The following is a 27,175-nucleotide window of genomic DNA, read 5'->3' on the forward strand; positions in this document are numbered from 1 at the left end:
CAGTGTACAATTCGATTCAATTAATACAGTCCTAAAAATTTATACCTTGTCTTTTAAATGGATAAAAACAAAGAAGATAATTAAATAACGATCGTCATTCGTCAGGCTAAGTACATTCTCGTAAAATAATTTCGTCTTAATTTCTTCATTGTGAAAATCATCGTATATAGTATATATGTATATATATATATATATATATATATATATATATATTATACGGTCCCTCAAACACAATTAGCAAGATCCTCGGCGCTTTGATAATTGTGATATAAAGTACGAGAGGCACCGACGTTAGTTATATTCGCAAGGGGATGACGTATTCGTAAATTCGTGTACTAGGCAGGGCGGAGAACGTGATAAGAGAGCGAGAGAATTAGAGAATTAGAGAACGAGAGAATGAGAGAATGAAAAGGGAGGGAGGGGAGAGAGATGGACAGGAGTCGACGCAGAAAGCGGAATTTCATTAACTCCGACCAGTGGTGGGGGGGGTTGAAACGTATAAATTCCGATTAAGTTTATACACCGAGGTGCGCGTTTACGTTTAATTCGGATACCAGCCGAGAGCCGTGCGTGAGAGAGCCAAGCTGCTGCACCGTAGGTGAAAAATTAGCGAAAAATAACTGTCTCGCTGTCCACTGCAGACCTGCCTGCAACAGATCCGAGTGGTAACATCGGACGTTTTTTTTTATTTTCGGTAACAATTTCGTTACGTCATTCCTACCACGCGTACAAAACGGATATATAGAGAGAGAAAGAGAGAGAGAGAGAGAGAGAGAGAGAGAGAGAGCGAGAGAGAAGAAAAAGAATGAAAAAATAACCTAGACGCTAAAAAAAATATATCACCGTTCCCTTTTACTTCCCGAACATTGTAAAGAACGTAGGTTTTTTTGCCAACGTGTTATTAATAATAATACGAAAATTATATAAGCCTGTACACCTAATAATACGTGTTTCAATTTCAGTTAAAAACTGATTTTGTATTCGGTTTTGTTTTTTTTTTCCCCCCTTTTCTTCATCCGTATTACAACATTACAACGCATCGCGCGCGTAATTGCGAACAATATCTGCATCGATGAGTTTGTATACAGTGAAAATTGTAATGTATGTCCCTGTGCAGCTTAAAAACTGTACACATATAAACCTAGGATAGATATACATATAAACGTTAGTTTGAAACTAAAGTAAACCGAGAGATATTTATAGTCAACGGTTTACGGTTTGATTATTCCAAACTCATGCCATACATACGTCTGTTTTACACACATATATATATGTTATACGCACGAAATGACATTGCAGGAACAATCCCCCCCCCCCCCCCCCCTCCCCCGTTATAAATATTTTAACGTGTTTAAAAAAATTCTCTCAACCCTTGCAGATTGTTACTATTAATATTATAATTATTTTCTTTTTTTGTCATTTTTTATCTTTCTTTCAAATGTATGCTCCACCGGTTATATCGGACGTATTACATTACATCGTATTATATAATAGTATACATACACGCGTAAATTTTTAATCTCTGCGATTGATGGTATGTACCCAACGTTTTACAGATAGATATTAGCCAGGTAAGCAGCGTTAATGACTCTAACGTAACAGGTATGTATAAAAACGCAGCGCATATGGATACGCGTGTTAAAACTGTGTATATATGTATCAAGCCATAAGGCGCACGTCGACGTCTGACATCTGTCATCTGTCAAACTAGTGACGGCACACCTACACGCGATATTACGAGGGTATACGTAAACGGACGTATTATTATAGTTAACAGACAAGAAACTACGATTTTTCCAATGGCAAAATTAGTCGCAAATGCACTGATTGTGAGAGAAATTTCATTTGTTACAGTGACTAGAAAAATTGAGTAACAATGGTATCGTTGAAGAAACTGTTTGAATATTGTTGCAATTGCGAAAAACGAGGTACGCCCAACCAGTTTGCGCTGTTGTCGATCCTTTTTTGGTTATTGAAACGAAAAATCAGTTTCCGAGGTTTACTCTACTTTTTTAGTTAAACGAGACTTTAACGTCAATTTATCGGTGCACAAGCGTTAAATTTTCGCTACAGTTGCAAGAAAATACAGCAACAGTGATCGTAATGAGAAAGAATAGTAACGGATTCTAGACTTTCCGGTAACAGCTAGAAAACTAATTTTCATTCTCTACCTAGAAGTATATTTTTCGATTGTGATAAAAAATGAAAATAGTTAAGGACTGAGCGGTAACTGGGACTAAAAATTTCTCTCAGTGTGGCAATGGAAAAGTTAAAACATTACAATATCGTTTTGTGTGATTTGAATTTAAAAATTGAATATTGTTCCAACTCTCTTCCTCTCCCTCTCCCTCTCTCTCTCTCTCTCTGTACAGCGATACGGTTTTAGATTAATTGCGCATAACTTGTACAAACATAGAGAATTTCATACACATCGTTATAACTATTGCATTCTAAACTCAGAGTCGTATACTATCTATTTCCAAAGAAACTCAGCTGCATGGACATTTGTATACGTGCAACGCGGTTTATTTATACTTCCGTAAAAGGCGACAGTAGTCGGTGCATTTCTCACGATTATACACTTATAAATCACGTATTTAAACATTGCTGTGATATCACAAATTCAAACACAAACGAACTTCGGATCCGTGAAAATAATTGTAGGATGACGGATTTGTTTTATTTTATTTTTTTTTATTTATATTCAATTTTCAAAAAAAAAAAAAAAAAAAAATAATATTCATTTCATACGGTAAATTGAGAAGTTTCAATTTTTTTTCAGATAATGCGATAGAAAAATGACAGTGTAATTATTATTAGGTGTGCAATTAATCGTTGCAACATGCAACAGGGTTTACGGACGTTTTATCAGTCTTGTTTCAGATATATATATATATATGTGTATATATGTATATATACATATAAATATATACAAAGCTGGATCGAGGAGATCCCCCCGTATCGCGCGACAAGGTCGAGATGATCCGCCGCATCTGCGACCCGGTGTCTCCTTTCCTTACCAAGTTCACCCTTCGCCGACGAAGGTCAAACGCATCCGCGTTAAGCCATCCGTAGTGCGAATTTGTTCGAAACAAATAATAAAATGTAATTCGTAAAAACAATTGAATCGAACTCGTTCCTTCCAGTTATTCGAAAAAAAAACGAAAAAAAAAAGGAAAGTAAAACAAAACTTTCTTTCTTTCTTTCCGGAAAAAATTTTGGAAAAACCAACGAAAGATACCTGGTACGCATAATATTTTCACAACGGTCGCAATATTCGAGGACTTGGGTAGGAATTTTTGGGGTATCAAAAAAAATTAGATAGCGAAATAACGCAAAGATAAAAAAGAAAGGCACGATAGACCGAGCGTGTGTGTGTGCGTGTGGACTTCTGTCTCTCTACCTGGGAAAGGGAAGGTTGCCGTCGAAGAAGTCTTGCCTGAAAGGAACCGGGTGTATCGATGGTGTGTTGCCTTGCAAGAGCGGGGTGCGGCGGAGCAACGGAACCCTGACGAAACCATGGTAGAGATATTTTCCGTCTGGCCTTTTGGGCGATGGAAGAAGTCTTGCTGGTCGAGGACGAAGACATGACAGGTTAATATCACCACCGCCGTTTTTACCACTCAACCAACAAACAAAAACACCGGGTTTTTGCAGACCCGAAATAATCCCCGATCGCGAGTCAACTCGACTCTGATTTAAAATTCATCGGTTATACCGGTGAGCGTAAAAAACGACCTAAACGAGCCGGCGCACCTCGAGCACCCGTCAGGACAACGACGAGGAGGTGAATCCCTTATCATCATCGTCACCGAGATCATCTCCTGCATTTCAGATTTGAGAAAAAGTGTCCGCGTCTCGCTCGATTGACGGAAAAAAAAAGAAGATGCAAATGACAAATCGACTCTACGATTGCCGTCAGCGATTCGAGCTAGGGCAATTTGGACTTTCCTTCGTTGACCGTGATCTTCCTAGTTTTTTTTTTCTGTACCTTCGACTCACCGTACCCGTAAGTATCTCTGACAAATGTTCAACGTTACGTTAAAATAAACGTTTAATAATTACGGTAATTGAATTGGCATCGTTAGACCGCAATGTGCGTATGAGAATGGAGTTGATTATTATCTGTATATACATATATACATATGTTAGGATAAACTAGCGCACATATGTAAGACGGGGAGCGGATCGGTCGCTCCGGAGGTTCCGAGAGTCGCGGTGACACTGATCGGTCGGTCCCTGAAAGGTTCCTCGACGTTCTCCGGAGCCGGCGTCGTCGCCCGGGCGGAGGCCTGACGCCGCAGCCTGAGCCACCGCGCATATCACCTAGTGTTAGATATATAGTAACGACGCTTAGCGCCGTCGATGGCGCGGTCACGACGCTGCCGTCGGCGTCGGCGTCGGCGTCGGCGTCGGCGTCGGCTTCGTCGGTCCTGCGGGGAACGCTTGGCTTTACGGTTTTACATACACAGCCGCCCCCTTATCGTCGCCTGTGTAACGGACGGTTGGAGGTTCGGGTTGAGGTAGCACGGGGAAAGAGGCGTTTCGAAAGGATCGATCCGTTAGGTGAAGAACCCCCGCGCAGCTGCCTCCTTCAACGGGGAAAGGGGGGAAGGTAGGGGTGGTTACTTCTACCACTCGTCGGCTGTCTCTTTCCCTATGGCTATATCTCCACTGACGATGATAAAAAAGGATTAAACATAAAGAGAAATTAAAAAAAAAAAAAAAATGACGATAAAAAATATAGATCTACACGGAGAACGCGAAGATGAAGATGAAGATGAAGATGAAGAGGGATTCATTTGCACGTTTCGTGTGGATCTAAGTTATACCTTATTACTAGGTATTGATGATCAGACGGTTCATCGTCAATCTCGCATTCAGTACTTTACAATTGCATAACAGATACGACGATGGTGATGGGGAAAAAAATCTGAGAAACTAAAACGAGATTAAGGATCGAGAAAAGCTCCGTCCCATATGCAGCTTCCATGATTTGATATGGATGTTTTGAAATTCTGAGATTAAGTTTGATATATGATAAGCAAATTATCGGATTCGTCATACGATATGCATATACATTTTTCATACGATATCGATTCAATTGATTCTGGTGCGCAGTTTTGTATAACTAAGAAACTTGAGAAATTTACCAAGAGGTGAGTCGACCGATCTCGCCTATCGGATTTAACGGAGAAATTTGTGACGATTCACGGTTTTCATGAAGACAATATACAATAGAGTAGTATGCTTAAGGGTGGAATTACTTTTGGTATCAACAGATTTCTTCTCCCAGTCTGTTTTTAAGGATCTTTCCGTTTTTCTATTGCGAAAGTAATACGAAATTCCCAATGAGCTGCGCATTGCCAAACGATTGTAAGAGTAATGTGAAAATTTTCAATCTCTGGACGATATTTATTCACTGTGAAAGACTTTCAACGTTTCCAGTTAGTTTAAAGACAATTGGGACGCAAAGAAACGATCATAGAGAATTTTTATCCCTTAAAGAAGTTCACACGAATAACAGTAACCATGATGAATAATAAATAAACAAAGAAAAGTAAAAACGTTGGGAAAAAACTTGAGTTCCTTCGTTTTTCTTACATGTTCCAAACCACAAACCATCGAGAAGGGTCTAGAGATAAGAAAACGAAACCGGATATGCTTATTCGTAAGTGTGAGCATTGTCTGTACATGCCTATAAGCGTATAAAGCTTATCACGCCTGACCTGATCGCATAAATTATAGTGTACGTGTGGAAATTGGCACGACTCACGTGGATCAAAAAATACACGTATAATACAACAGACATAAAATTGCGGAGGTGTCCGTTGGCGAAAAACATTTTCTTTGAAATTTACGATCCTGGTGGATTGCAAAGTATTCCAGGCTCTTGTCTGACGGACAGTGCGAGCTAAATGTTTATTGTAAACACGACTGGCGAGGCTTGTGTATCTAAGAATAATAAGACCACAGTCAGTAGAATTGGGGCTTCGGTTATATTTTACCGTTAATTTATCGCTACCAGCGAAAAAAATATACTTATGCAATACGACATTCTCAACCCAAGGTGTGCAATTTAGAGTATTTTTTTAACACTTAATACAACGTCGAACGCGGCGATGTTTATATTTTTTTTTTTAAGCGGACTTGCATTTCCTGGTTTACCGCTCGAATCAGATCTAATGAAATTTAGAAAACCGTTGTAGATTCTCTTACCTTGTCGGAGTCCGTCGTATTTGTGGATCCAAATGACGCGAGGGAGTTTCGATCGAGATTTTCAACGCTGTCGTCCAGGGATGCACACTCCTCGAGGTCTCTGCTGGATCGTTGACTGGAACTCTTCTTCGCAGGACTCTTGGGCATGCTCAAACTGAAATACGTCTCCTGAATGACCTCGCGTAGCCTCTTCACCCACAACTGTTTCGCCTCCAAGGAATTGGCCCTCAAAACAACCCGAGTATCGCTGGTCGGCGCCCGTCCTGTCCAAACTGCAAACTTGCACTCGTCACCCTCGATGTGCTCCGTTACTCCCAGCTCGGAAGTCATCAGGCGACTCTTGTAGATGTACTTGACCTGCAGGTTATTTGGAAAACACTATCATAGTAAAATAAAAAAAAGAGGAAAAAAATTGTTTTGACGTTGTAAACTGGATAATCTTTTGACGTCAGCTTCTTCGATTGTTAACTAACCTTTCCAGCTGAATCTTTGACCTCTTTACTGAACAGCAAGTACAATTCAAAAAGGAATATGTGCCGATCTCGACCCTTTCTGATCAGCTGTTTAGGGTCCCAAACTGTGAAAGAGTCCTGAAGCACTACGTCTCCTAGTGTATCTATTCTGACGTCGCAGCCCTCCAGAAGACTCAAATGTAAAGCATCGTTTGCTTTTTTAGGCACGTTTAGCATTACTTCTAAACCATCTTTTATCTCACCCTGACCTTCCTGGCAACAGGCCTGTCAAAATAATAAAAAAAAATTACCGCACCATTCGTACGCATACGCGATTTGTTTCAGCAATAGAAATCGTCGCTTTTGGTAATTGCAAAGTACAAAACATCATTGTGCTCTGTACCTGAAGGTCTTTTAAGAGTAGTTGGTACTTTGTGATCCTTTGAACAGGTTTAATCAGATACGCGGCGATGGGATGTTCGACTCTATGCTTTCGCTGTAAATCTTCAAACCACGTTCCCCCGTGTGCGACTAGTAGTTGATTGCTCTCTGGCTTGTTTTTACAATATGTAACATACATGTCGAATTTTGCAGCCTGGAGAGAGGATCATCGATTATTAATAACGAGTTAGTGAAATTGGGCATCGAGCAAACAATTAACAAAAAGTGCATGACAAATTTTACCCAGGTAACAAAACAGTGACCAACATCCTCTGGCATAGTTTCATATTTTTCCAATTCACGTAAGAATATATCGCTGTGGAATTGGTAAATCTCTTCCATGTTACTGAATATCATTGATTCTCTTCCCTGTAGTCCGGCAGGAACGTTACCTCGTCCACTTCTCGTTTCCTCAAAGAAGCATCGAATACATGTTTCCAAATCTTTAACATAGGTTCGCTCGGTTTGTAAGAGTTCGGCCATGATGAACCTGGAAATGAAATATATCTAGTTATAGCCAAAATTTAATTTTCCTACAATTTTATGCTGAGTGTAGACTTGCGCGAAAATCATGAATATTTTGCAATCTTTCTCCATAAACTCACTCTTTTCGACGAGCAGATCGTCTCTTCTCTTCATTTAGCTCTTTCAAATCTTTTCCTTTGATTTTTTCTTCCAGAAGAGGATCCGAGTTTCTATCAATTGCCAGATCCTTGTGACCGTCATCAGATTGTATTCCCAGATCTCCTTCGATTTGAGTTTTGTAACAATCCATGCGCAAACTAAAGTCCTTGTAGCGTTGATCCACCTCAGCAACAGATTGCTTAATCGCAGCGGCATGAGCATGTCCTTTTTCAACAAGATTGTCAGCTAGCTGAATAAGCAGTTTAACCCTCTCTCGAGTTTCCTGAATGTAAAACGACGATTTCATATGCTATGATTGAACACACTCTGCAGTGATAATATGTATTTTATAGCCCAGTAAATTTCCAACCTTTGCAGCTCCTTTAAATTCATTGTGTTCCTGCAGTAGCTGTTCATTTTCCGCGCGATTTTTTCCAACATTTGTATGCGTAGCGAGATAGAGTTCTCCAGTTTCCCGAATCCATTCTAGAGCCTGCTTTGCACTGCGTTCGAACAATACATATTGATGGCACTGATCAAGGCGCTTCTTTCGCTGTGTCCAGTGCTCCAGAACTTTATTCTCCTTGCTCAGTAGCTCCTCCAGAATACCTATAATATTATCAAGGATGCGAATATTCAAAGGTAAGAAAAGGTTTTGATTCAACAAAGAAAATGGATGAGTAATTTTCATTATTATTTCTGATGAACTGTTTGAATGTCACTAACTTTTAACTTTGCCCTCAGAGCCGGCACTGCTTGTCTGGTAGCTATAAAATTGTAAACTCCGATTGGTGTATTTGAGGAAAGTTTCTGCAGTACGACGGACCAAAGTGCAAGCTTTAAGAAATGCTTCTTTCTGCTCCTGATGTTTGCCAACCAAAGTAGGAACTTGTCCTCCTTTATCCCCGCTAGCACACCAATCTTCGTCTCGTCTATATTCTCTCTCCAGACTGTCAAGGACCGATCGAACTTGTTCGGCTGTTTTGTAAAAGTTTATACTAGCTGTGACGAGCTTGTGTCTTTCCTCGGCGCACGTAACCAGCTGTTGCCATCGTTTCGTTACGTCTTCTGCCACATCTCGTATACTCTTTGGATCATAGTGGTTTGCGCTTACCAATGCATCCGCTCTGTGTTTTACCTGTACATAAAAAAAAAATCAATGCAAGTGTAATAAATAATAGTGCTCCTGCTAACAGATCTTGGAGCTCTCCTACCAATTAAAGAACTTCAATAGTCTGTGTAGCTCGGTGTATTGATATATACATGTAGTTAAATGAGTACTGAGTATACAAAGACTAGCTGTACTGTCTCCTGTTTGTCAACGAAACATCAAGGTTTGCATGAGTTGTACCATAGTTGACGCATTCACCGACAATGATGCAATGTAACATTATCGGTACGGGAGAGTATTGTGGAAAAAAAAAATTTTATTCCTACCTGAACAGCGGATGTATGAGTCTTCTCGATAGCGACTTGGAACTGCTCATGTTCTAGCCTGAGTTGTTCGGCATCTTGTAGATTTTCCGGTACCCTGAGAGACGCCAGAAGCATAGCTTCTCCGTTGCGAATCCAATTAGCAACATGGGTTGCATCCGCTTGAAGTTGAACAAGCTGAGCCGCCTGCTCTAAACGAACCCGACGCATCTCGGCGAGATCTTCCGCATCCATTTCTCGCTCGTTTAAAAATTCTAAAAGTACTTGAACCCTGGCTGCAGCACTGTGCTGTCCATCTGCCATGACACATACGCCAGCTTGCTCGAGAACCTGTGAATTTTTTAACGATTGTTGATTAATTCCGAGTAAACGTTGACGAAATGCAGAAAAACGCAAGACACTCTACTCCACGTACCTGTGCGAGCTCTTGACCCTGTTGCAAAACTTGAAAAGCGGTATTTTGCATATGCGCAACACCGTCGTTGTGTACGCGCAACAATTGTTCTGGTGAGCCCTCTCGAGGAGGGCCTTGCAACTCTTGGGCCCACATTTCCAGCTGCCCGCTGGCTTCTAGTGCGTCTCTTTCAAAAACTCGCAACCGCAGACAGAGTTCCAATCTCAATTTTCTGGTCGCCCAAAGCTCCTCAAGCTCCTGACGAAGCCCTGATAGACGATCCAGAGCTGCTTCAACTGCAGAAACCTGAACACATATTCACATTCAAATCACTTACAGAGACTTTGTATTCAACCTTGAATCTTCTTCAGATTCTTGCAAACTGCTCTCCAAGCTGGCGGTAATAATGACAATGATGTTGATAATAGTAATAACAAATTACAAATAAAACTGACTAACCGATCCCGTTGTGTCTGGGGCGTCAGTAGAATCTCTCAGTTCCTGAAGAAGGGCTTCTCCCTGAGCAATCGTCGAGGCACAAGCTTCGAGACAAGAGGATCTGTGCTGGGCACATTGATCCAATAACCTTTCCGCTGTTTCAAGACTCTCTGCTACCTCATCTTGCTGGAGTTCTTGTCGCAATTCATCTACCCATCCAGAGAGCTGTAGATAGGTGATAATGAGGAATCGTTAGGTGAGAAATTTTCGAGAGACTTTATATACGAAATCATGTTTCTTCTTCGATACACTCACCTCTTTCTCATGAGTATAAAAAACAACTGCCAAATCAAGTCTACGACGTCTCTGTTCTACCCTGGCTGCAAAACTGCTGACATGCGCCTCTAGTTCCTGAGCTACGGCATAAATTTCATCCGCTGCACATTCTCCAGTGTGTGCAAGTTCCTCGGCTGCTGTTAGTAGCTTGGTGGCATTTGTATAAGTGTTCTGTAAAGGAAATATTTTGTAAGGTCAGATTGCAGTTTTATATACAGCTTCATTCCAACTGCGAATTATTAACAAGCAATCGGTCGTTACCTGTGCAACATTTTCAAAGTGTTCGTGACTCTTTTGGTATACTCTAGCTTTTTGCAGATTTCTACCGACTCCTGTATTTTTTCTAATGAAAACTTCACCGTGATTTGTTAGCCAGTCCAAAACCTGCTTCACATCTTCTTGAAATAATCTGCACAACAATAATAGTAACATTAAAACATTAATAACATAAGTGTAAAATATTAATAATATAAGAGAATATTTGAACAAAATCAGATAGCCACACTAAAATTTTCGAAATAATGTAACTTGAAAAAGTTATAAAACGGAAGCTAATCAGAACTGTGTACAACTGATAATTACCTACTGTGAAATCATCGAATCATAAGCAATGTAAACGAGATAATTGCGGACAGAGACAAAATACATATTATCAATAAAATAGAATAATCTTCAAGCCATAAAAGGAGTATATAAATTTTCAACCATTTGTAAAGTGATTTATTGGCTACTTTGAATAAAAATTTCAATTATATTTCACGCTTGTGGGAAGAAAGTAAAAAAACACATTCTCATGCATACTTCTTCAAGAGTAAGAAAAAAAATTTGTACACAAATTTTACATAGAGCATTTGTGAATTTTATGAAAAGACTATGACTATGATTAGTGAAAGACAAAGATGAAAGAGAAGATGAAATAATGGCATGAAATGTGACCAAACACCATACCTCAAAGCAAGACGCTGATGCAACTTGACTTTGCGGGAATGCCATCGAGCCTCCAAAGCTCTGTGATGACCAAGGATCTGATGTATGACAGCTAGGACATGAGATGCACCTGCACTGTAATCTTCAGCTGGGTTTCCACTCATACCGCCTCGTCCATCCATAACGTGCCCTTCTTGACTCTACCCAATTTTTAATCTTCATTTTATTCACTCATACAGACCACCGTATTTCATACACAAGTGTGTATAGATTGTCTAATCTCAAAATACGTCTTGTGCCAATATAAAACAACACATAAAAACACCCATGCAAAGTTTCAACGAATCTAACAATAACAAACAGTTATTCCAGATTGTTAATTAGATAGACTTTACAACTTATTTGTTGACTAACATTGACAATAGTAATTATTTATGTACCACTTATACAGAGCTAAGGGTTGGCATGCACATTGAATACAAAGGAGAATAGAAGAAAAGAACATGTTCCACTGTAGGAAAAATTATTTCATGAATCCAAGTCAAGTCACCTTAACCAATTAAAATTTCAATTTTATTAAAAGAGCAAAGAAAAAAAAAAACAGTGATTTCACTCTTGCACTTGGTACAGTATAATACAAAGGAAAAAACACCACCCTTGAAATAAAACACAATTTATTAAAGAAACAGTGTCAGCCAGTTTATCAACCTAAAAAGATGTTAAAAATGTGAGAATTGGCACTGTATATTTATTAATGGAATATTGCATGTTACACAGTGACTTAAAAACAAAAAAAAATGAGTATCCAAGTGCATGTAATACTCGAATTTCGTGAAAATTCCAATTTTTTCAGGACTCCATATTTTGCGTCAATTCCGTTCAGAACTGCAAATTCTCATCACTACTATTGAAAATTAGTGAATAACCATTATCTGCAGAGTTAATAATAGATGATTATAAAATAAGATAAATAACAAGCGAGTAAAAAATTATAGCAAGGTAGGAAACATAAGCAAATGCACACACAAACGTCAAACTAGCAAGCAGACGGACACACATACATGTTTTCTGATGGCGTGGTCAATCCCTTGAGGTTGGTTACAGACTTGAACAAGGTGATCCAGCTGGTAAAGGAGCTTCTTACTGGTACTGTGTACCTAAACAATATCACCATCCATACCCAAATTTTAGTAGATTCAACTTTGGTAAATATTAAACCACCTTTACCTCGGCCACAACCTGTACAGTACATAATTACGCTACAACTGATTTAATTTGTAGTTTATTCTTTTTCTATCAGGGATAAGTTTACTATTGATATATTGAACATCTCACAGCGCTAACGAGCCAAAACCAGTGTCATCTACTCTATTTACATATACGTATAGTAACTTCTTTAAAAAAATGTATGACTCTCTACTATTGAAAGTGAAAAAGAGATTGCGCAGGTTTGACATTCCAGTTGACTGGCGAAATATATATGCAACGGTTATTAGCTCGTCAGAAAAACATTGCTACAGAAACAGGAAGACAGGACATCAAATATGTATTCAGTGGAACATAATGACGAAAATACAAAAATATTTCGAAAGAAATGAGTATTTGAAAAATTCGTAAGCAAAAACGTGATTGAGAACGTGGGTTTATATATTTTATTTTTCGTCATTACGTTCTACCCGAACTGGAATAATTATCTGTGGTAAGGTATAATAATACTGTCCGAGTGTTATTTTGATGCATGGGAAAATTGGATTATTAGGATATATTTCCAATAGCACCGGGATACCAAGCTAGCATTGGACAGCCACCAGCTAGAAACTATAAAAAAATATTTCGTACATAATTGACGTGAAATTCATCCACCCCAGTGCTGCTGGTTGTACTTGCGCTATGGCAAACGTGGAGCATTGAGCCCAGCCCACTCAAAAGCGCTTGATACGCGTTGTATACCTGTTAAATATGACAATGACTTACCAAACAGACGTTGCGGTCTATTTGAATTAAAATTTACACAATAACTTTAAAATAACAATGGTAAAAAAGAAAGTTGAAATAAAACATAGTAAGAAAAAATATGCGCCATGCAATCCGTTATGCCATTTGTTTACTTTGTACTGCATTTTGGTTAAGATTACTTAAATGATCTTGATTTAAACCATCGTAACGTAAATAAACATAATGCTATTTATGCTATATCTTGTCAAACCACCAAAGCACCTAATCCTGATCATGAACCATTGAATATAACTGAATATACATCTGCCCAGATTTTGATTTTTTGCGATCAAATTCAGAAAAATGTACAAGCAATGGTTATAAAAATATAGGTGAATACAAAAGAGAGGATCAATAAAACAGCAGTGAGCTAGTTATTTGCAAGCCAATGTCAATGAAAATATAAAAACCTTTAAATTTTGATGATTGCATCATAAGATTAAAATTATGGAACAATAATGTGTTGCTCAGTAATTACCTTACTAATAGTTTTCATTTCAGCCATTCACCATAAATAATCATTCGAATTAATGATATTACCCAAAACAAGAATAAGTTTCATACAATTCTGTAAACCACTGTAGTAAATTACAGAATTGCAGTGAAAAATTTTAAACTCACCTCGGTGTAAGCCTGACACATAGCTTCGTAGAGAGTTTGATGCTGTCTGATGTGAGATTCAAGAACTGCAATTTCACTGGGTAAATTTGTTGCATCGCATGCTTGACTCCATCCGGCAACGCTATCTACGTATTGCTCTGCCTTGTGATGAAAGACAACGCTCAAACCAAGAACTGCGGTACGCTCGTCAAGTCCTGCCGCAAATTCTTTCCAAGCTCTGTCCAGTCTTCCAGCAACGGCGCGAACGTGACCAGCCGCGTAATGTTGAGTTTCTAGAAGTCTACCAGCCATCGTTAATATTCTATTAATATTAACGTAAACGTTCATCGAACTCATAGTATCGTGCTTGTGATTTTCTTGCAATGTTTTAGCTGCTTGATAAGATCTACCAATCTCCACGTAATTTTTGAGAAATTCTTCCCTGTTGTGGCATATCCAATCAAACATTTTCTCGCAATCTTGCTCGAACAAGCGAAGTTGGAAGCACTGGTCTAATTTCATCTTCTTTATGTGCCAAAGTTGCAGAAGATGTTGCTGCGCTGCGTGAACGGAATCCAAATGCTGGATAACCAGTGCAGCCAGGGCCCGGCCATCGGGATCTGCTCCACCAGTGGCTCCAGCCTCAATACTGCCGCCTTCTCCGCCTGTTCCGCTCATTCCTAGACACCAATAATTGACCAAAGGATCTAAATAAACTGTACTGCTACTTTTGAATGAATTTCACCACTTAGCAGTGTACACTGAGAGTGTAATTTTTACATACCGCTGTTGAAGCGTTGAAGCAGACGTTGTCCGACTACTTCAACCTCTTCGACAGGTACTTTCATGATTTTTTTCTTCATTTCATTGTGAAGATCGATGCCATGTTTAGCACCTCCAACATCATCGGCAAAGTCATTGCGACTCAGATCCTCTTGCAGATCGTCCAATCTGTCGAGCAGGTCTGCGGCCTGCCAAGTAAAATCCTCTACAGCGAGCCGAGTGTCGATCCATTGAGCGTGATCGTACTGAAGCGTTCCATCTAAATCGGCAGTGAGCTGAGAGGGGTCTATCACCTTGCTCAATGCTTCAAGGCTGATCATGTTGGTCTGAAAGTGAAAAAAAGAAAAATCGATGTGTTATTATGAGTAACACGTCAATCGCTAAAAGTAATTGTCAATCGTTTATTTATATCCACCTGTAATTGAAAGAAAGATATGCTGCTGACGCAATTACATGAGGATTCATGCGATATAGACAAACGAGTTGCATATTGGTTTTTAAAGGTCAGCTCCTCTACCAAAGTGTAATCCGGTGCTCGAGACATGCGTGTGAATGCAAGTGAGATTGTGAATGTGAAGTTCAATAATGCTGCAATGTATTTACTCTTGGCACCAATGTTTGCGGTACAATGGGGAGGAGGGCTTCACATTTTGCTGCATCAGTGAATTCAATGAACGCTCCATACAAAACTGACATTGTGCCAAACTAGGGCACAAGACCCTGCTGCTACTGCAGCAGAGGCCTTGCACAATTCCTATATAGCTCTGCTATTCACCCCTTACCTATTATTGATTCTAATATTTACCTCAAACTTGTATTTGTGGCTGCCCAACGAGGTCCTTTGTTTCTGCCAAAAGTTGTCAGGCTTTATGATAAAGGCAACATGTACTGATCCGGGAAAATGTTCGTGTAAAACCTGAAAGTGTCAATTAAAATTCATTGTCGTACAGCCAAATATTTGCATTGTCACAATTACGCTCAAGTCTCAGTTTTCTATAAACAAACCTTGAGAATTGGTTTCACTGTGCCCCAGGTAGCTCCACGCATATCAACGACGACGGTGAAACCAAGCCCCCTTGCTTCGTCATTAGGAATGGCTAGAAGATACTGTAAAAGACGACGATAATCTTCTGGTTTAGCACGTTCTCGTCTCGGAGTTGTAGGAAAGACGAGAACGGGACCGCCGCGGCGATCGCGTCCACCCGGTAATATCGCTAGTCGTTCTTGTAGCAGAGGAAGTACCTCTGCCGCTCGAGTGCCATCCATTTCGTCGGTACCCTAGTGAGCATCCGACCTGAAAATCAACTGATGAATAACAAGTTCAATGCAGGGAAAGGAATGGAAGTAACATTAGAGGATGAGACATAATGAGACATAATGAGACATAATGAGACAAATGATAAAGAACGGACTGTATTTTTAGTAGATCCATTGAAATCAAGAAAATTCATCAATTTTATTCGACATCAAAGAATAGTAAAAGAATGAATTAAAATAAGAGAAAATCACGTTCCTGTCCTTTTCGGTGCTGAAACAGTTCACTGCCACAAAAGCTGATAAGATAAACTTGAGTAAAATTGGATAGCCTGACCAGAAACGGTCAGAGAGTACTGCAGAAAGGGCGAAGAATTCTGATGAAAAACTTTTCTACTTACTCAATATTAGCGATCAAAGTGACTAACAAAATACTTGGTATTTTAACATATGACTGTGTTAAAATAGATCATTAGCAGTAAGCCTTGGATGTTCTTTGAACTGAGTATCACATCGCTGATAAGTCAATGGTTTCACACAAAGAAGTACGGAAATGTTACACGTACAATATACAATATAACAATGAAATAACATCTAGTGAATAAAGATTAATGCAGAAAATTTTTTCCTTTAAATGTAACTCACTCACATAAGACTGAATGAAAAATTATGGTACAATCATTAACTTTATTTATATAGATTTAAGAACATACAGATTGTATTTTCCACGTTCAAACAATTCTAGCAAATAATGAATTCAACAATGAAAGTACTTTAACATTTGTCAAAAATGCCTGAGATGGCCTTGATATGTTAAATATAGTATGCAGCAAGAGGAAACATCATTTCTGAAAATTAATATCTACGAGAAACGTGTTCCCTGGTAAAAGATTGTTATTGTTATTATTATGATTATTCTGAGCAGGACAAAGATTCTAGGAAATTTTTCATTCTTCACGAGTCAAGAGGTAATTCTCATACAGGGAAACGAGGCACAAAGAACAACGAGATGAGAATAATAATCGTTTCCAGATGGGTGAAAATTAATAAAATTTGTAACTGGCGAAATATTTGGGAAAATAGTTTTCATGGTTTAAATGAGATTATGAGGTAAGAGCTGGGGTAGTTGAGCGGTGTGTGATAGATAAATAATATTAGTATTGATTGAAATTCGATTAAATAAATCGTGAAATTTACACCTGTTGAATGGAATTATTTAAATTAGCAATTCGCGAGCAGCGTGCGACGAATTGCGAGGACAAGTAGTCAAATTTGGTCCGAAGATAGAATAAGAATAATAATACGAACGTTGAATGCAAAATGGAATATGTATTTGGCGTGTTCGTACGCATGCATACACGCACGTATATATGTGCGTAATAAATTTGTAGAGGCGAAAATTGTGCGGCAACCGGAATATAAGGTGATAGAATAGAACATTTCGATGGTATCATAACAGAAGACGGGGTGTTTTTGTTATCATTTTTTCATCATTTTCAACGGATAATATACCATGTGTAAATTAGGATGGAAGAGTGACTAGGTATCCAGATACCAAGTCCATTCGGTGAGTGTTCACGGGGCAAATCAATCGGGAAGTCTGTACGTTAGCGAGAAAGAGAGAAAAAGAAAAAAAAAATCGCGTGGTCAGGGAGCTGGGTAGACAGCCTCTGAAGTAGGTATATACAACGTGAACAAAACGTCCCCTTTGACATTGTTTGATGATACATCTAACAAAGCGACGTGCGTATTATACATAACCGTTGTTGTTTCATTACAACGATATTATAATTAGATACTAGAAGTTGCATGTAGATATATATGTATTAATAGCTATGTATCTACGGATAGTAGAGAGCTTGTCAAATCCACCCCATCGGACACAACAATTAAAATGAATATTGTGATATCTCTTACCTCGGTACAGTTAACTCCGGGAAATCACTTTGAATCACTAACTTAATACAATTGTCATGTCTAATTGGAAAATAACTTTTAACGTAACTCATATTGCTCGCACATTGGCACATTTACAAAATCACACAAATAACGAAAGAGTTATACTTCTGCCATGTTCGGCTACAAATTCTACATTGCTGCTGAACCTCGCCGCTGATACCTTCTGCTTCTCCCGTCGACCGTCGCGGCGGCGCTGCTGTCGACATCGAATCATCATCGAATAATATGCGCCAAATGGGCAACGGCCAAAGGGCAATGCCAGTATACTCTGTCTCTCTTTCTCTACACTCTGATTGGCTGAGCATTACGAGATATGCGCGTTCGGCCAATCGTAGCGCAGAGCGAGAGAGACGGAGTGTACGGCAATTGCCTTTTACTGGGAAGCCACCTCCATGCGATATAAGCACGACGGCAACGGCAATGTGCGCGCAACTACCGGTGTTTCGAATCCAACGACGCGTAGTCATTTTACAGGACGTCCGGATTGCCGTCCCGCTTAATTAGTTGATTGTTAGTTGGTTAAAAAGTGAGGGTATATTAATACCGATTGACGAGACTATTCTGTTCCCAAAATGACTAGCTCTGTGACTACGAATCCATCCACGCTTTTGCCGCTAGGTAAATAAATAAAATAATAACGAAATTTTTCCTAACCTCGATGATCTAACGACAGAACGACGTTGTTTATTATTTATTTTTTGTGTATTTTTAAAATACGTTTTAAAATATATGCCATTAGTTCGGGGTAGTCCACGTGTCTTTGACATTCTCGTATTTTCTGCAACCTTGCTCATTATCGATCATCTTAATTTTCTCTATTAACTGATGTTTTATTTCATTGAATTTTACTTTACAGAATTGGTGGACAAGTGCATCGGCTCCCGCATTCACATTATCATGAAAAATGATAAAGAAATTGTGGGTACATTACAAGGATTTGATGACTTTGTGAATATGTTATTGGATGATGTGACTGAAAGCGAAGCAACACCCGAGGGACGCAGAGTTACAAAATTGGATCAGATCCTCCTCAATGGAAATAACATTACGATGGTTAATATGGAAATACGAATACATTTCGATAGCATGATGTGTTTAAAATGCACAACAAGGTTTATTATAACAGTTTGACTATCATTTTTTCTTTCCTGTTTCAGTTAGTACCTGGAGGTGATATGCCAGAAACATAATCTCACCCCCTGTGATTTCATGTATAATACTTTTGACATTTACTGCTATGTGATTGTAAAAATTTATTCAAATAACAATGATTTTCTTTTGTAAACATTTCTGCATTGTCTTCCTTTTATCCCGTATCATCATTGAGCCTTTGCCATTTCTAATTAACTTCAACACTTTGCTTCGACCTCTAAATCTTGAAGCTCTGTTGCAACTCCATCTATACTGGGTCTATCTGTTTTTTCAAATGACCACATCTTTGAATACAACGCTTTATACTTGCCACCTAAATTATCATCCAGCATTGAATCCTCCGGTTTTATACCTTTCCCAGTGAGATACAAAATAGCGTGAGGATGAAGGTCAGCGAATGGCAAAGTCCTGCTTAGCATTTGCCAGGCTAAAATTCCCAGGGAATATATGTCTGAAGGTGGAGAGGGTAATTCCCCTCTGATTACTTCTGGGGCTACATAACCAGGTGTACCCTGAAAATATGGCATAAACCTGGTGATTTAGGGAATGAAATCGTGATGCAAAACTAAAAAACCTACTCGAATTCCTGTATATGTGTCTTCTTCCCCCAAAAGAACGGAGCTACCAAAATCTGCTAATTTTGGGTTGCCATCTGCGGCCATGAGAATATTTTTTGGCTTCACATCGGCATGAACCACGCCAGCTCGGTGACAGAATTGAATAGCGAAAGTAATTGCCTTGAAGATATTTAATCGCTCTTGACAGTTCAATGGTCCCTCATCCAGTCTTTCTTGCAGAGATTTACCACACAATTCCATAGTAATCATTGAGAAAACTTCTCCCTGTTCAATGCCCAGTATCCTGATGACATTAGCATGTCTCAAAGTGGTGGCATGTTTCTCTGATATCACGGAGTTATCACTGTCTTTCCTTCTTCTAAGTATTTTCGCAGCCACCTGATCACCTGTTATATATGATATGATAAAATCAGGATAGGAAAAAAATATCGGCTCCCTTTCATCAAGTGACCGCATTTCACAATATTCTTCAAACCTTTGTAAGATGCTTGAATCACGGTTCCAAATCCACCACTGCCGAGAATCTTTCTTGTACAGTGGGTAAGTCCAGTATTTAAAATTTTCTTTCGGTTTGGAGTATCGACATTGACTAGCGACAATGTACATGGTTTTGTATTTATTTTCGCTTCCACACAGTCTGTGCTCAAATTGTTCCGGAGAGGTGATTTTGGACTACTTGTAAATCTTTGAACATTGTAAACACATATGTATTACATTTGCAGTTTTAGCGACCAAGTATTAATAATAACACACCTTATATTTTGAACAATTTGAGGCGACCGTGGTGCCAGCCTTCCGATCTCAAAAATTCCTCTTGGAGAAGCCATTCGAAATATATTGTATTATATTTCTTCTGCAGGTAGAATGAACAACTTGACCAATTACAGTGATTGACATAAATATATACCTCTATGTGTCTACCGGAAGACTAAACACACAACTCAAAACAAATATTATGAAGGGTATTATTGAACTTGATGCATGTTTATGTATTATGTACAGATATTTTTTTTTCTTTTCAATTCTAAGATGAAGGTGAATGACTGACGTATTTTAAATATTTTCTTTATTCTCTAAACTTAAGGCATAATCCAGCTGCTACGAGCCTATTACTAATTATTACTTTTAATACTGTATTTTTAACTTGATTATTTACAATAACGTTTTCACTATTTAATAACAAGGATGATTGTAATAATCTCTCAATATAGGTAATATCTGTGGTGTGGCTATAATAACATGTCTCAATGATATACTGTAGATGTAAAGCCGTATACCTAATGAAATCTAATTTATTAGATAGTTAACAATAATAAGTACCGTTAGTTTAGAGCAACACGGTTTTCTATCACAATCATCTAGGAGAATTTATTACCATTTCTCAATTATTTGTGTTACGTGAATAACAATAGTTAAGTAATTTCGTTTTTCATTCTCTGTTCTTTTTTTAAATGGTTGTACTACGTGTTGGATCGAAGGAGTGTCAATAATGATTTTCAACTTTCAATAAGAACATATTGATTAGTAAAATACTCTACGGAATCAAAATACAATATTTTCTTTGCTTCTTATTTTGTATCGTATATATCATATCTAATACATTATATCTGCTTTATTGCGATACATCATTGGATGACTATCACTTCGATTTTGGTTCAAAATGTTTATGCCTTCGTATATTATAATTCTCGAAAGAGTTCGTTCATAAGCATACACGATTCTTATTTATCGAAAAATATAAGAATTTCCATATTACTTATATCTGCACGATATGTAATTCAAATTACACAAACAGATTTTTGTCAAGAGTTAGAATTTTATGGAAATCCCTCCTTTGTTTATCCGTACCGTACTAATATTTCCCATTCATCTCCAACAAAGCTCATATCTAATCCTGCTGCATACATTCACCAATCAGGTACTTGTGTATACACAGTTTTATACATATAGCACCAACTTTATTGTCTTACTAAAACAAAAAATGCCTACCCAAATGCAACCCTACGCTCATACCCTATTACGCCAAAAAATTGGCTATACTTTTAACAAAGATCACATGCAATCCTCTTGGTCAATCTTAATCATCCCCTGGCACCATGCACCAATCTCGTGTTGCATCTATTGGTACTCTCCTGACAAAGGCCTGAACATCATGAACCAACTTAGTTTAATAACATGCATGAGATGCCACACGGACAATTTCGGTTTACCAGTTTCGTAAAACCGTCTATACTTAACAATAGTTAATTTCTCGTGGATCTTGTCTGTTCTCATAGAGGTAGCGTGAATAAAGTACAAATGGAAATGATCGTCAGATAAATAGGAACGATCAGGGTATCAAAAAGTTTGGTGTTTTTAAACTCTTAGTGTGATAGCTGAGACTTTAAAATGATCAAACTAATTGAACGCTGTGAATCGCATCAGAATTTCACGTCTGCTATCATTAGGGATTCATAAAAAAATATTTAGAATACTGTACATACTGATCAATCTTCCTGCGTATTATTGACAATCGCGTAACAATAAATGGTTGAACGAATTCCTTTTGGCACTCTTACCCCCGAATTCATGACCGTCCGCTAAACGTTTAACGGGTGTAATATATAACAGCCCGTTATAATCATCTGCTCTTATTGTTGTTGATCTTACAAAACGTATAACCAGCGTAAATTTGACAGTCAACAATAATAAAAATAGAAGATTATAACGGGCCGTTATACATTGAGCGCATTAAACGTTAAACGGTCGTTCATGAATTCGGAAATAATTCATTTTCAATTTGTAATGCTTATGTGAAATGTAAAGAACGCTGATAATGCTATTAAATAATTGATTTATATTCTTTTTCGAATGAATTTCAGACAATCTCTAGACTAGCTAAAAATGAAATGTTACCGATACCACAAACGTTACATGCCCGCAATAAATCAGAACCAAAATTAATATGTTTCAAATTACAACTAGTCTAAGTAAAATAAGAATTAACTATAAATATATGTATGTACCTATACTTATATTGTATAATACTAGATTTCTTTTTCGTCCGTAAGTAAACTCTTACTATATTAAACTATGTCAAACCCCGTAACATTCATATCAAATATATTCTTTGTTCGCGTCAATAAGGGTAAAGATATGTTAAAAACAGCAAAAACTTTTTGAGTCACCCTGAATGTCGAGGTTTTCACGGGAAAAACTTGGATTATCTAACAAACGCCGTCAATGGATACAACAAGGGTAGTATGAAGGTAATTAATTGGACAAGGTAAGGTAAGGCACAGTCTAGCCAGGGAGGGGTGCTTCTTCATAAAAGTCTGGCTCATCCTGATTGCTCTCCATTTCTGGTTCTTTAGTATCGAGAGCACGTAGTTCCGCAGGTGTAAAATAACGCTTCATTTGAGCACGCAACGGTATCATCAGGATCAAAAAAAATGGGAAAGCCAAGGAGATTGCGGTGCTTTTAACAGCCCAAAGGACCGAGAGACAAAATATTTGAATCAAAGTGAATATGTGCATCTTATAGGTTTGAACTCTGCGTACATAATTCGCAGTACCATGGTGCTTAACAGGCATAAAGAATAACTTTATACGATCAAACAGCTGAACGCCGTTGGTTGACGATACGCCCATGTACAGAAAAACTCCAATCAACACTGCCATGGGAACACGTCTTAGTAGCGGTGCCATCAAAATACTCAGACCGATGAGGATCGCGACTAAGAGACCGCTCACTCTTTGTTCTTTGACCTCAACAATGTGAGGCTTGTCACCAGGAGCATGGTTCGTTGACATTATTGTAACTGCGGATACATGGGTCAGAGAACGCACCGATGCTGCGCAACACCAGGGCATACCGATGAACCCACAGCCAACGTTCATCAAGCTGACAACAACAATGTCCATGTGATAGCCGTTGCCTTTACGCAGCTTGCGTTCTTTCTTGTCAATGATGAGCCTGGTTGGGTGATAAAAAGAAAATTTGATTAGGAATAGTCAATTCAGATTTCTTTTAATATACTATTTTCAAAGTTTGATTAAAATAAGACTCACTCAGATATTTGGGTTTCCATGAAGATAAGGATGTAAACTAGAAGAGCCGGCACCACGCAAACAAGTGCCAACCAAACGGGAACGGATTGTTTTTCACCCCCTAGCGGTATTAGCCATCCTCTCTTGTCGGGATCTGAAGGACTCAAGCCGTCGGGTACGAGGAGTTTCTCAGTCTTAACTTGAGCGAGAAAATCGATCAAGACAAAAATTACGATGCTTATTGGAACTCCAAAGTCACCAAAAGCTCTTCTCGCGCTGCGACCCAGATAGTGACTGTTACGAAATATGCGCAGGTAGTACGCACCAAGGAAAGTTCCCAAGCAAAGAATTGTACACATGAGAGCAGTATTTGGTTGATTTATAAGGCCATGACCGTTACTGTCAGGAAGCCAATTCATCTGCTGAGAGTTGTCACACATAGCCGTCACATTCGTGTCAGTATTGTTAGAACTGGTGTCATTTTCGTGTGGGGCGAAGCAGTAATCAGGAAGAAGTGGATTTATTAAAAAGTATTTATAGATCTTTTGGAAGGCCTCGACGATATAGAGAATTGATATCAATCCGGTAAATATTTCTTCCGTAAAACGTGTGAAAAGTTTTACAAGTACTGAACCTTCGACACAAGCAATGATCAATGCAATCACACCGAGCCAAACGCCGACGTATATCCGGACCGTTAAGAACTCGAATTCATAGGCATTACACATTTTGTACAAGCTTTCATCGAAGAGAAGAAGCGGTCCAGTTGTACCGATAATGACGAGAGGTTGCGTGGCAAAAAGAGCCATTATCACTCCTGTCCATGAAGCAGAAATTAAAGTCTCTGAGATGCCTATTAAATTGTTTGTTTTGTCACTTATCAGACCGCCAAATGTGATAGCGGTACAAAGAGCAGCAAAGTACATGAAGATGGCTGCCGCAACGCTAGAGGAGTTCAACCCATCCGTGAAATCAGATAAATAAAGAGGGTAGCGTCTCTTGATATCGTTAATAAGCCCACCAAAAGGACGCCTAGTTCTACACAGCGGATCATCATCTGGGGGTTTTTTCTCATCTTCACCAGCTAAAAGAGCTGTAAACAATTATAAGATTGTGTTAAAAAATGGGATGGTATAATTGATCGAGTAATTGTTTCGGAAGATAAAGAATACGAACCTTTCTTAATAGCGGCATCGCTTTGTGTCTGCGGTGAAATTCTTTCCAATGCTTTAGCTTTGCGTTTTCTTATAGCTTCGCTCTTTGCCTTGAGTTCGTCGAATGGTAAAAGTGCTTGTCTTTCCCAATCGCCTGGTGGCAGCACGATCGAATCATCCAAAAACTCATTGATTGCCGATAGCAGTTCTCGTCTTTCGTTAGCTTTGTAAGCAATCTTGTGAAATGAGGTATTGGCCATCAGCGTTGAGATGGATCGACCGACCTCGTGGTAGTCAAGATCGGCATTTCGTGGCCCCAGAAGAATAAACATGAATCGAACAGGAATGGTAACTTCTGTCAAAGAGGGCATGAAAACACCTTCTGCCAGCCGAACAAATGCTATCGTAGGTTGATCAAGGAAATCTACGGCACCTACAAGTACCGTAGTTGCCTCAGCGCCGACGGGAATTCTTTTCAATATATAATCATTGTGCCCTTTCTTCAAGTCCTCGTTACTACTCGTGTAGGTCAACTCTTCTTTTATATCAACCGCTGTATGGTTGCTGTCCAGAGCCAAGGTGGACGATACGATCTTTGGTTTAGAATCGCTCAGGTTCTGTGGAAATGATAAGAGCCAATTAGGTAAAATCGATATAAGACATCGACAGAAACTAATGCTGGGAATTTGGTACGTATATACATGGTGTCAGCGAAAACTATGCATAGGCTTTCTTACAATCAGAGGAGAGTTTGACAGATCAACATCATCCGTTTATAGTACATCAGAGAGAAGAGAAACGAAGACAATAAGATTGGAACGAACATGTTCCACTGTGAGGCAACGGAAAACACTAGATCGGAGGATAGTGAGATTTGTCAGTCTCTCCAATATTTGCTAAAATACTTGCACAGCGAGTATTTCACATTACAATACCTTCGAAATTTATAGGACAACGAGAATAAACATTGACAAAGAATACAATGAGGAGTTTCTACTTGAAAAACTTCTCGGTGAGCCAAAATGATTCTACGTGAAATTATGCTGCTAATTATGACAAGAGGGACAAAAACTATATTGCATTTTAATGTAGGAATGATAACTTCCGTTCTTGCAAACGTAAAAATTCTTCATCATTTGCATGAAGAACATGCGAATCATTTCAAACGTCAAGGTTAGTATTGGGTATCACACATATTCTACTCGGTTACTGTTATTTTTTTTTTTTTTTCTTCTTTCTATATTCATTATGTACCAAAATGTGAAAGTACCGTAGATGGCCAATAAAATGAGATTGACAAGAATTAATCAAGAAAACCTATGCTATGTTTCTGATGGTCCATAAAGTGGTATACTGCATTATATATCATGTGTGTCTAAACCTAGGAATAAGTTGTAAAAAAATGTCAATTATATATGGGGGAGAAAGACATAAGGTGCGATACTTAATACAACCATGCGCAGGCTGTTGTTGCTATCAAATATCGACAACCCATTAGAATGGAATGATGAGTGGAAGTGAAGTGTAGGTGATTCATCGGCAAAATTAAATCAAACAAAACAAAAAAATTAGTCAAAACTCAAGCTGCAACGAGGAGGTGCTACGATATAGCTTCATGGACTTGCAAATACTGTAGAATCGTTTTTCGGTAGAATTTTTCGTCACATTGTAACATGTAGTTAAAATTAGAGTAAGACATTCGAAAATCTCGTTAGAAAACGAGAGTGAAAAACCTTCACTAACACCGTACAGTTTCTCTGTAAGTTCATGAGCTAATTTTGTTTCGTTTAAGTCATTTTTGTTTTATTATTTAAACAGTGTTAACGACGGCAGACGCCTATTTACGAGGGCAGTGGGGCAAAGACAGATGAGCTAGCGATAAAATTTGTGTTTTGGGAAACGAGAGATTTACATGTTGCTTCACATGGTTCTCGGTCGGATCTCGAGCAGCCTCTTCCTCCTCCAGCCAGATAGACTACGGAAACAATATTAGCATCCGTCAGTCAAATCGTTTCTGAAGTTTTCAATAGCGTATTCCACCTCTACCTCGGCTTAAACAATTCCTCGTATACTCATCCTCTAGATTTGCGAGGTTTCTAAACCGCAGACGGTATAAAGAGAACATCTAACGAAGTAGAGGTGGAAACGCATATTTCTTTCATCTTCTTTTCTATGTATCTAATCTCTCTATTTGTCTTCAATCTGCGCAGCACAAACATTATGTCTTATAATTCACACTGTAATGTTCATCAGTTACAGGAGGAGATCGTACCTATTATACTGTTTCCTTATTTTGTCCTCAGATTTTTAATACTATGAAGTTTCGCCCAGAGTTTGACTAATCCTAATGAGGGTTTGACAGATAATTGGAAAAATTCAATCGGATTTCAATAGGTAGTTTATACT

The 27,175-nt window shown here is 38.6% G+C and overlaps 4 protein-coding genes across 16 annotated transcripts in view; 1 reads left to right on the plus strand and 3 right to left on the minus strand.

Moving 5' to 3' along the window:
- trio (trio Rho guanine nucleotide exchange factor) overlaps window positions 1-18,031 on the minus strand; it is a 44,855-nt gene extending 26,824 nt beyond the window's left edge. For 2 of the 6 annotated variants that reach the window (XM_046610829.2, XM_046610827.2), the window contains exons 1-19: window positions 17,815-18,029; window positions 15,649-15,937; window positions 15,449-15,559; window positions 14,645-14,969; window positions 13,882-14,540; window positions 13,105-13,215; window positions 11,287-11,465; window positions 10,600-10,747; window positions 10,318-10,509; window positions 10,024-10,227; window positions 9,586-9,870; window positions 9,174-9,500; window positions 8,463-8,874; window positions 8,107-8,345; window positions 7,718-8,019; window positions 7,356-7,602; window positions 7,075-7,266; window positions 6,693-6,956; window positions 6,220-6,576 (exon numbers count right to left, since the gene is read on the minus strand). In XM_046610829.2, coding sequence (XP_046466785.1) covers window positions 6,220-6,576; window positions 6,693-6,956; window positions 7,075-7,266; window positions 7,356-7,602; window positions 7,718-8,019; window positions 8,107-8,345; window positions 8,463-8,874; window positions 9,174-9,500; window positions 9,586-9,870; window positions 10,024-10,227; window positions 10,318-10,509; window positions 10,600-10,747; window positions 11,287-11,465; window positions 13,105-13,215; window positions 13,882-14,540; window positions 14,645-14,969; window positions 15,449-15,559; window positions 15,649-15,909 — 4,815 coding nt within the window. In that variant the 5' untranslated portion in view covers window positions 15,910-15,937; window positions 17,815-18,029. Of the gene's footprint in view, window positions 1-6,219; window positions 6,577-6,692; window positions 6,957-7,074; window positions 7,267-7,355; window positions 7,603-7,717; window positions 8,020-8,106; window positions 8,346-8,462; window positions 8,875-9,173; window positions 9,501-9,585; window positions 9,871-10,023; window positions 10,228-10,317; window positions 10,510-10,599; window positions 10,748-11,286; window positions 11,466-12,326; window positions 12,423-13,104; window positions 13,216-13,881; window positions 14,541-14,644; window positions 14,970-15,448; window positions 15,560-15,648; window positions 15,938-17,814 lie in introns of all 6 variants that reach the window. The other 4 variants (XM_046610828.2, XM_046610831.2, XM_046610832.2 and 1 more) reach the window with 4 other exon arrangements.
- A 219-nt stretch (window positions 18,032-18,250) lies between these two features.
- On the plus strand, window positions 18,251-19,143 carry LOC124211605 (U6 snRNA-associated Sm-like protein LSm5). Its single transcript, XM_046610858.2, has 3 exons — window positions 18,251-18,474; window positions 18,713-18,909; window positions 19,014-19,143. Exons 1-3 carry the CDS (start codon window positions 18,429-18,431, stop codon window positions 19,044-19,046), a joined length of 276 nt encoding a protein of 91 aa, XP_046466814.1. The 5' UTR covers window positions 18,251-18,428; the 3' UTR covers window positions 19,047-19,143.
- Window positions 19,097-20,488, minus strand: c-mos (mos protein). Of its 2 annotated transcripts, none has more exons than XM_046610855.2 (4): window positions 20,340-20,488; window positions 20,062-20,270; window positions 19,587-19,972; window positions 19,097-19,520 (listed from the first exon to the last, which is right to left on the minus strand). In XM_046610855.2, the coding sequence occupies exons 1-4, from the start codon at window positions 20,411-20,413 to the stop codon at window positions 19,206-19,208; spliced, it is 984 nt and encodes a 327-aa protein (XP_046466811.1). In that variant the 5' UTR covers window positions 20,414-20,488; the 3' UTR covers window positions 19,097-19,205. The 2 variants fall into 2 exon arrangements, with proteins under 2 accessions (XP_046466811.1, XP_068989410.1); XM_069133309.1 differs by having other exon boundaries at window positions 19,382-19,539.
- A 147-nt stretch (window positions 20,489-20,635) lies between these two features.
- The window catches only part of Ae2 (Anion exchanger 2), a 58,577-nt gene continuing 52,037 nt past the window's right edge, over window positions 20,636-27,175 (minus strand). For 6 of the 7 annotated variants that reach the window (XM_046610848.1, XM_046610847.1, XM_046610846.1 and 3 more), the window contains 4 exons: window positions 26,682-26,744; window positions 24,792-25,386; window positions 23,637-24,708; window positions 20,636-23,541 (listed from right to left, as the gene is read on the minus strand). In XM_046610848.1, coding sequence (XP_046466804.1) covers window positions 22,869-23,541; window positions 23,637-24,708; window positions 24,792-25,386; window positions 26,682-26,744 — 2,403 coding nt within the window. In that variant the 3' untranslated portion in view covers window positions 20,636-22,868. The remainder of the gene's footprint in view (window positions 23,542-23,636; window positions 24,709-24,791; window positions 25,387-26,681; window positions 26,745-27,175) is intronic. The other variant, XM_046610849.2, reaches the window with a different exon arrangement.

The sequence above is a fragment of the Neodiprion pinetum genome, chromosome 2 (genome assembly GCF_021155775.2).
Source record: "Neodiprion pinetum isolate iyNeoPine1 chromosome 2, iyNeoPine1.2, whole genome shotgun sequence".
Classification (NCBI taxonomy): Eukaryota; Metazoa; Arthropoda; class Insecta; order Hymenoptera; family Diprionidae; genus Neodiprion; species Neodiprion pinetum.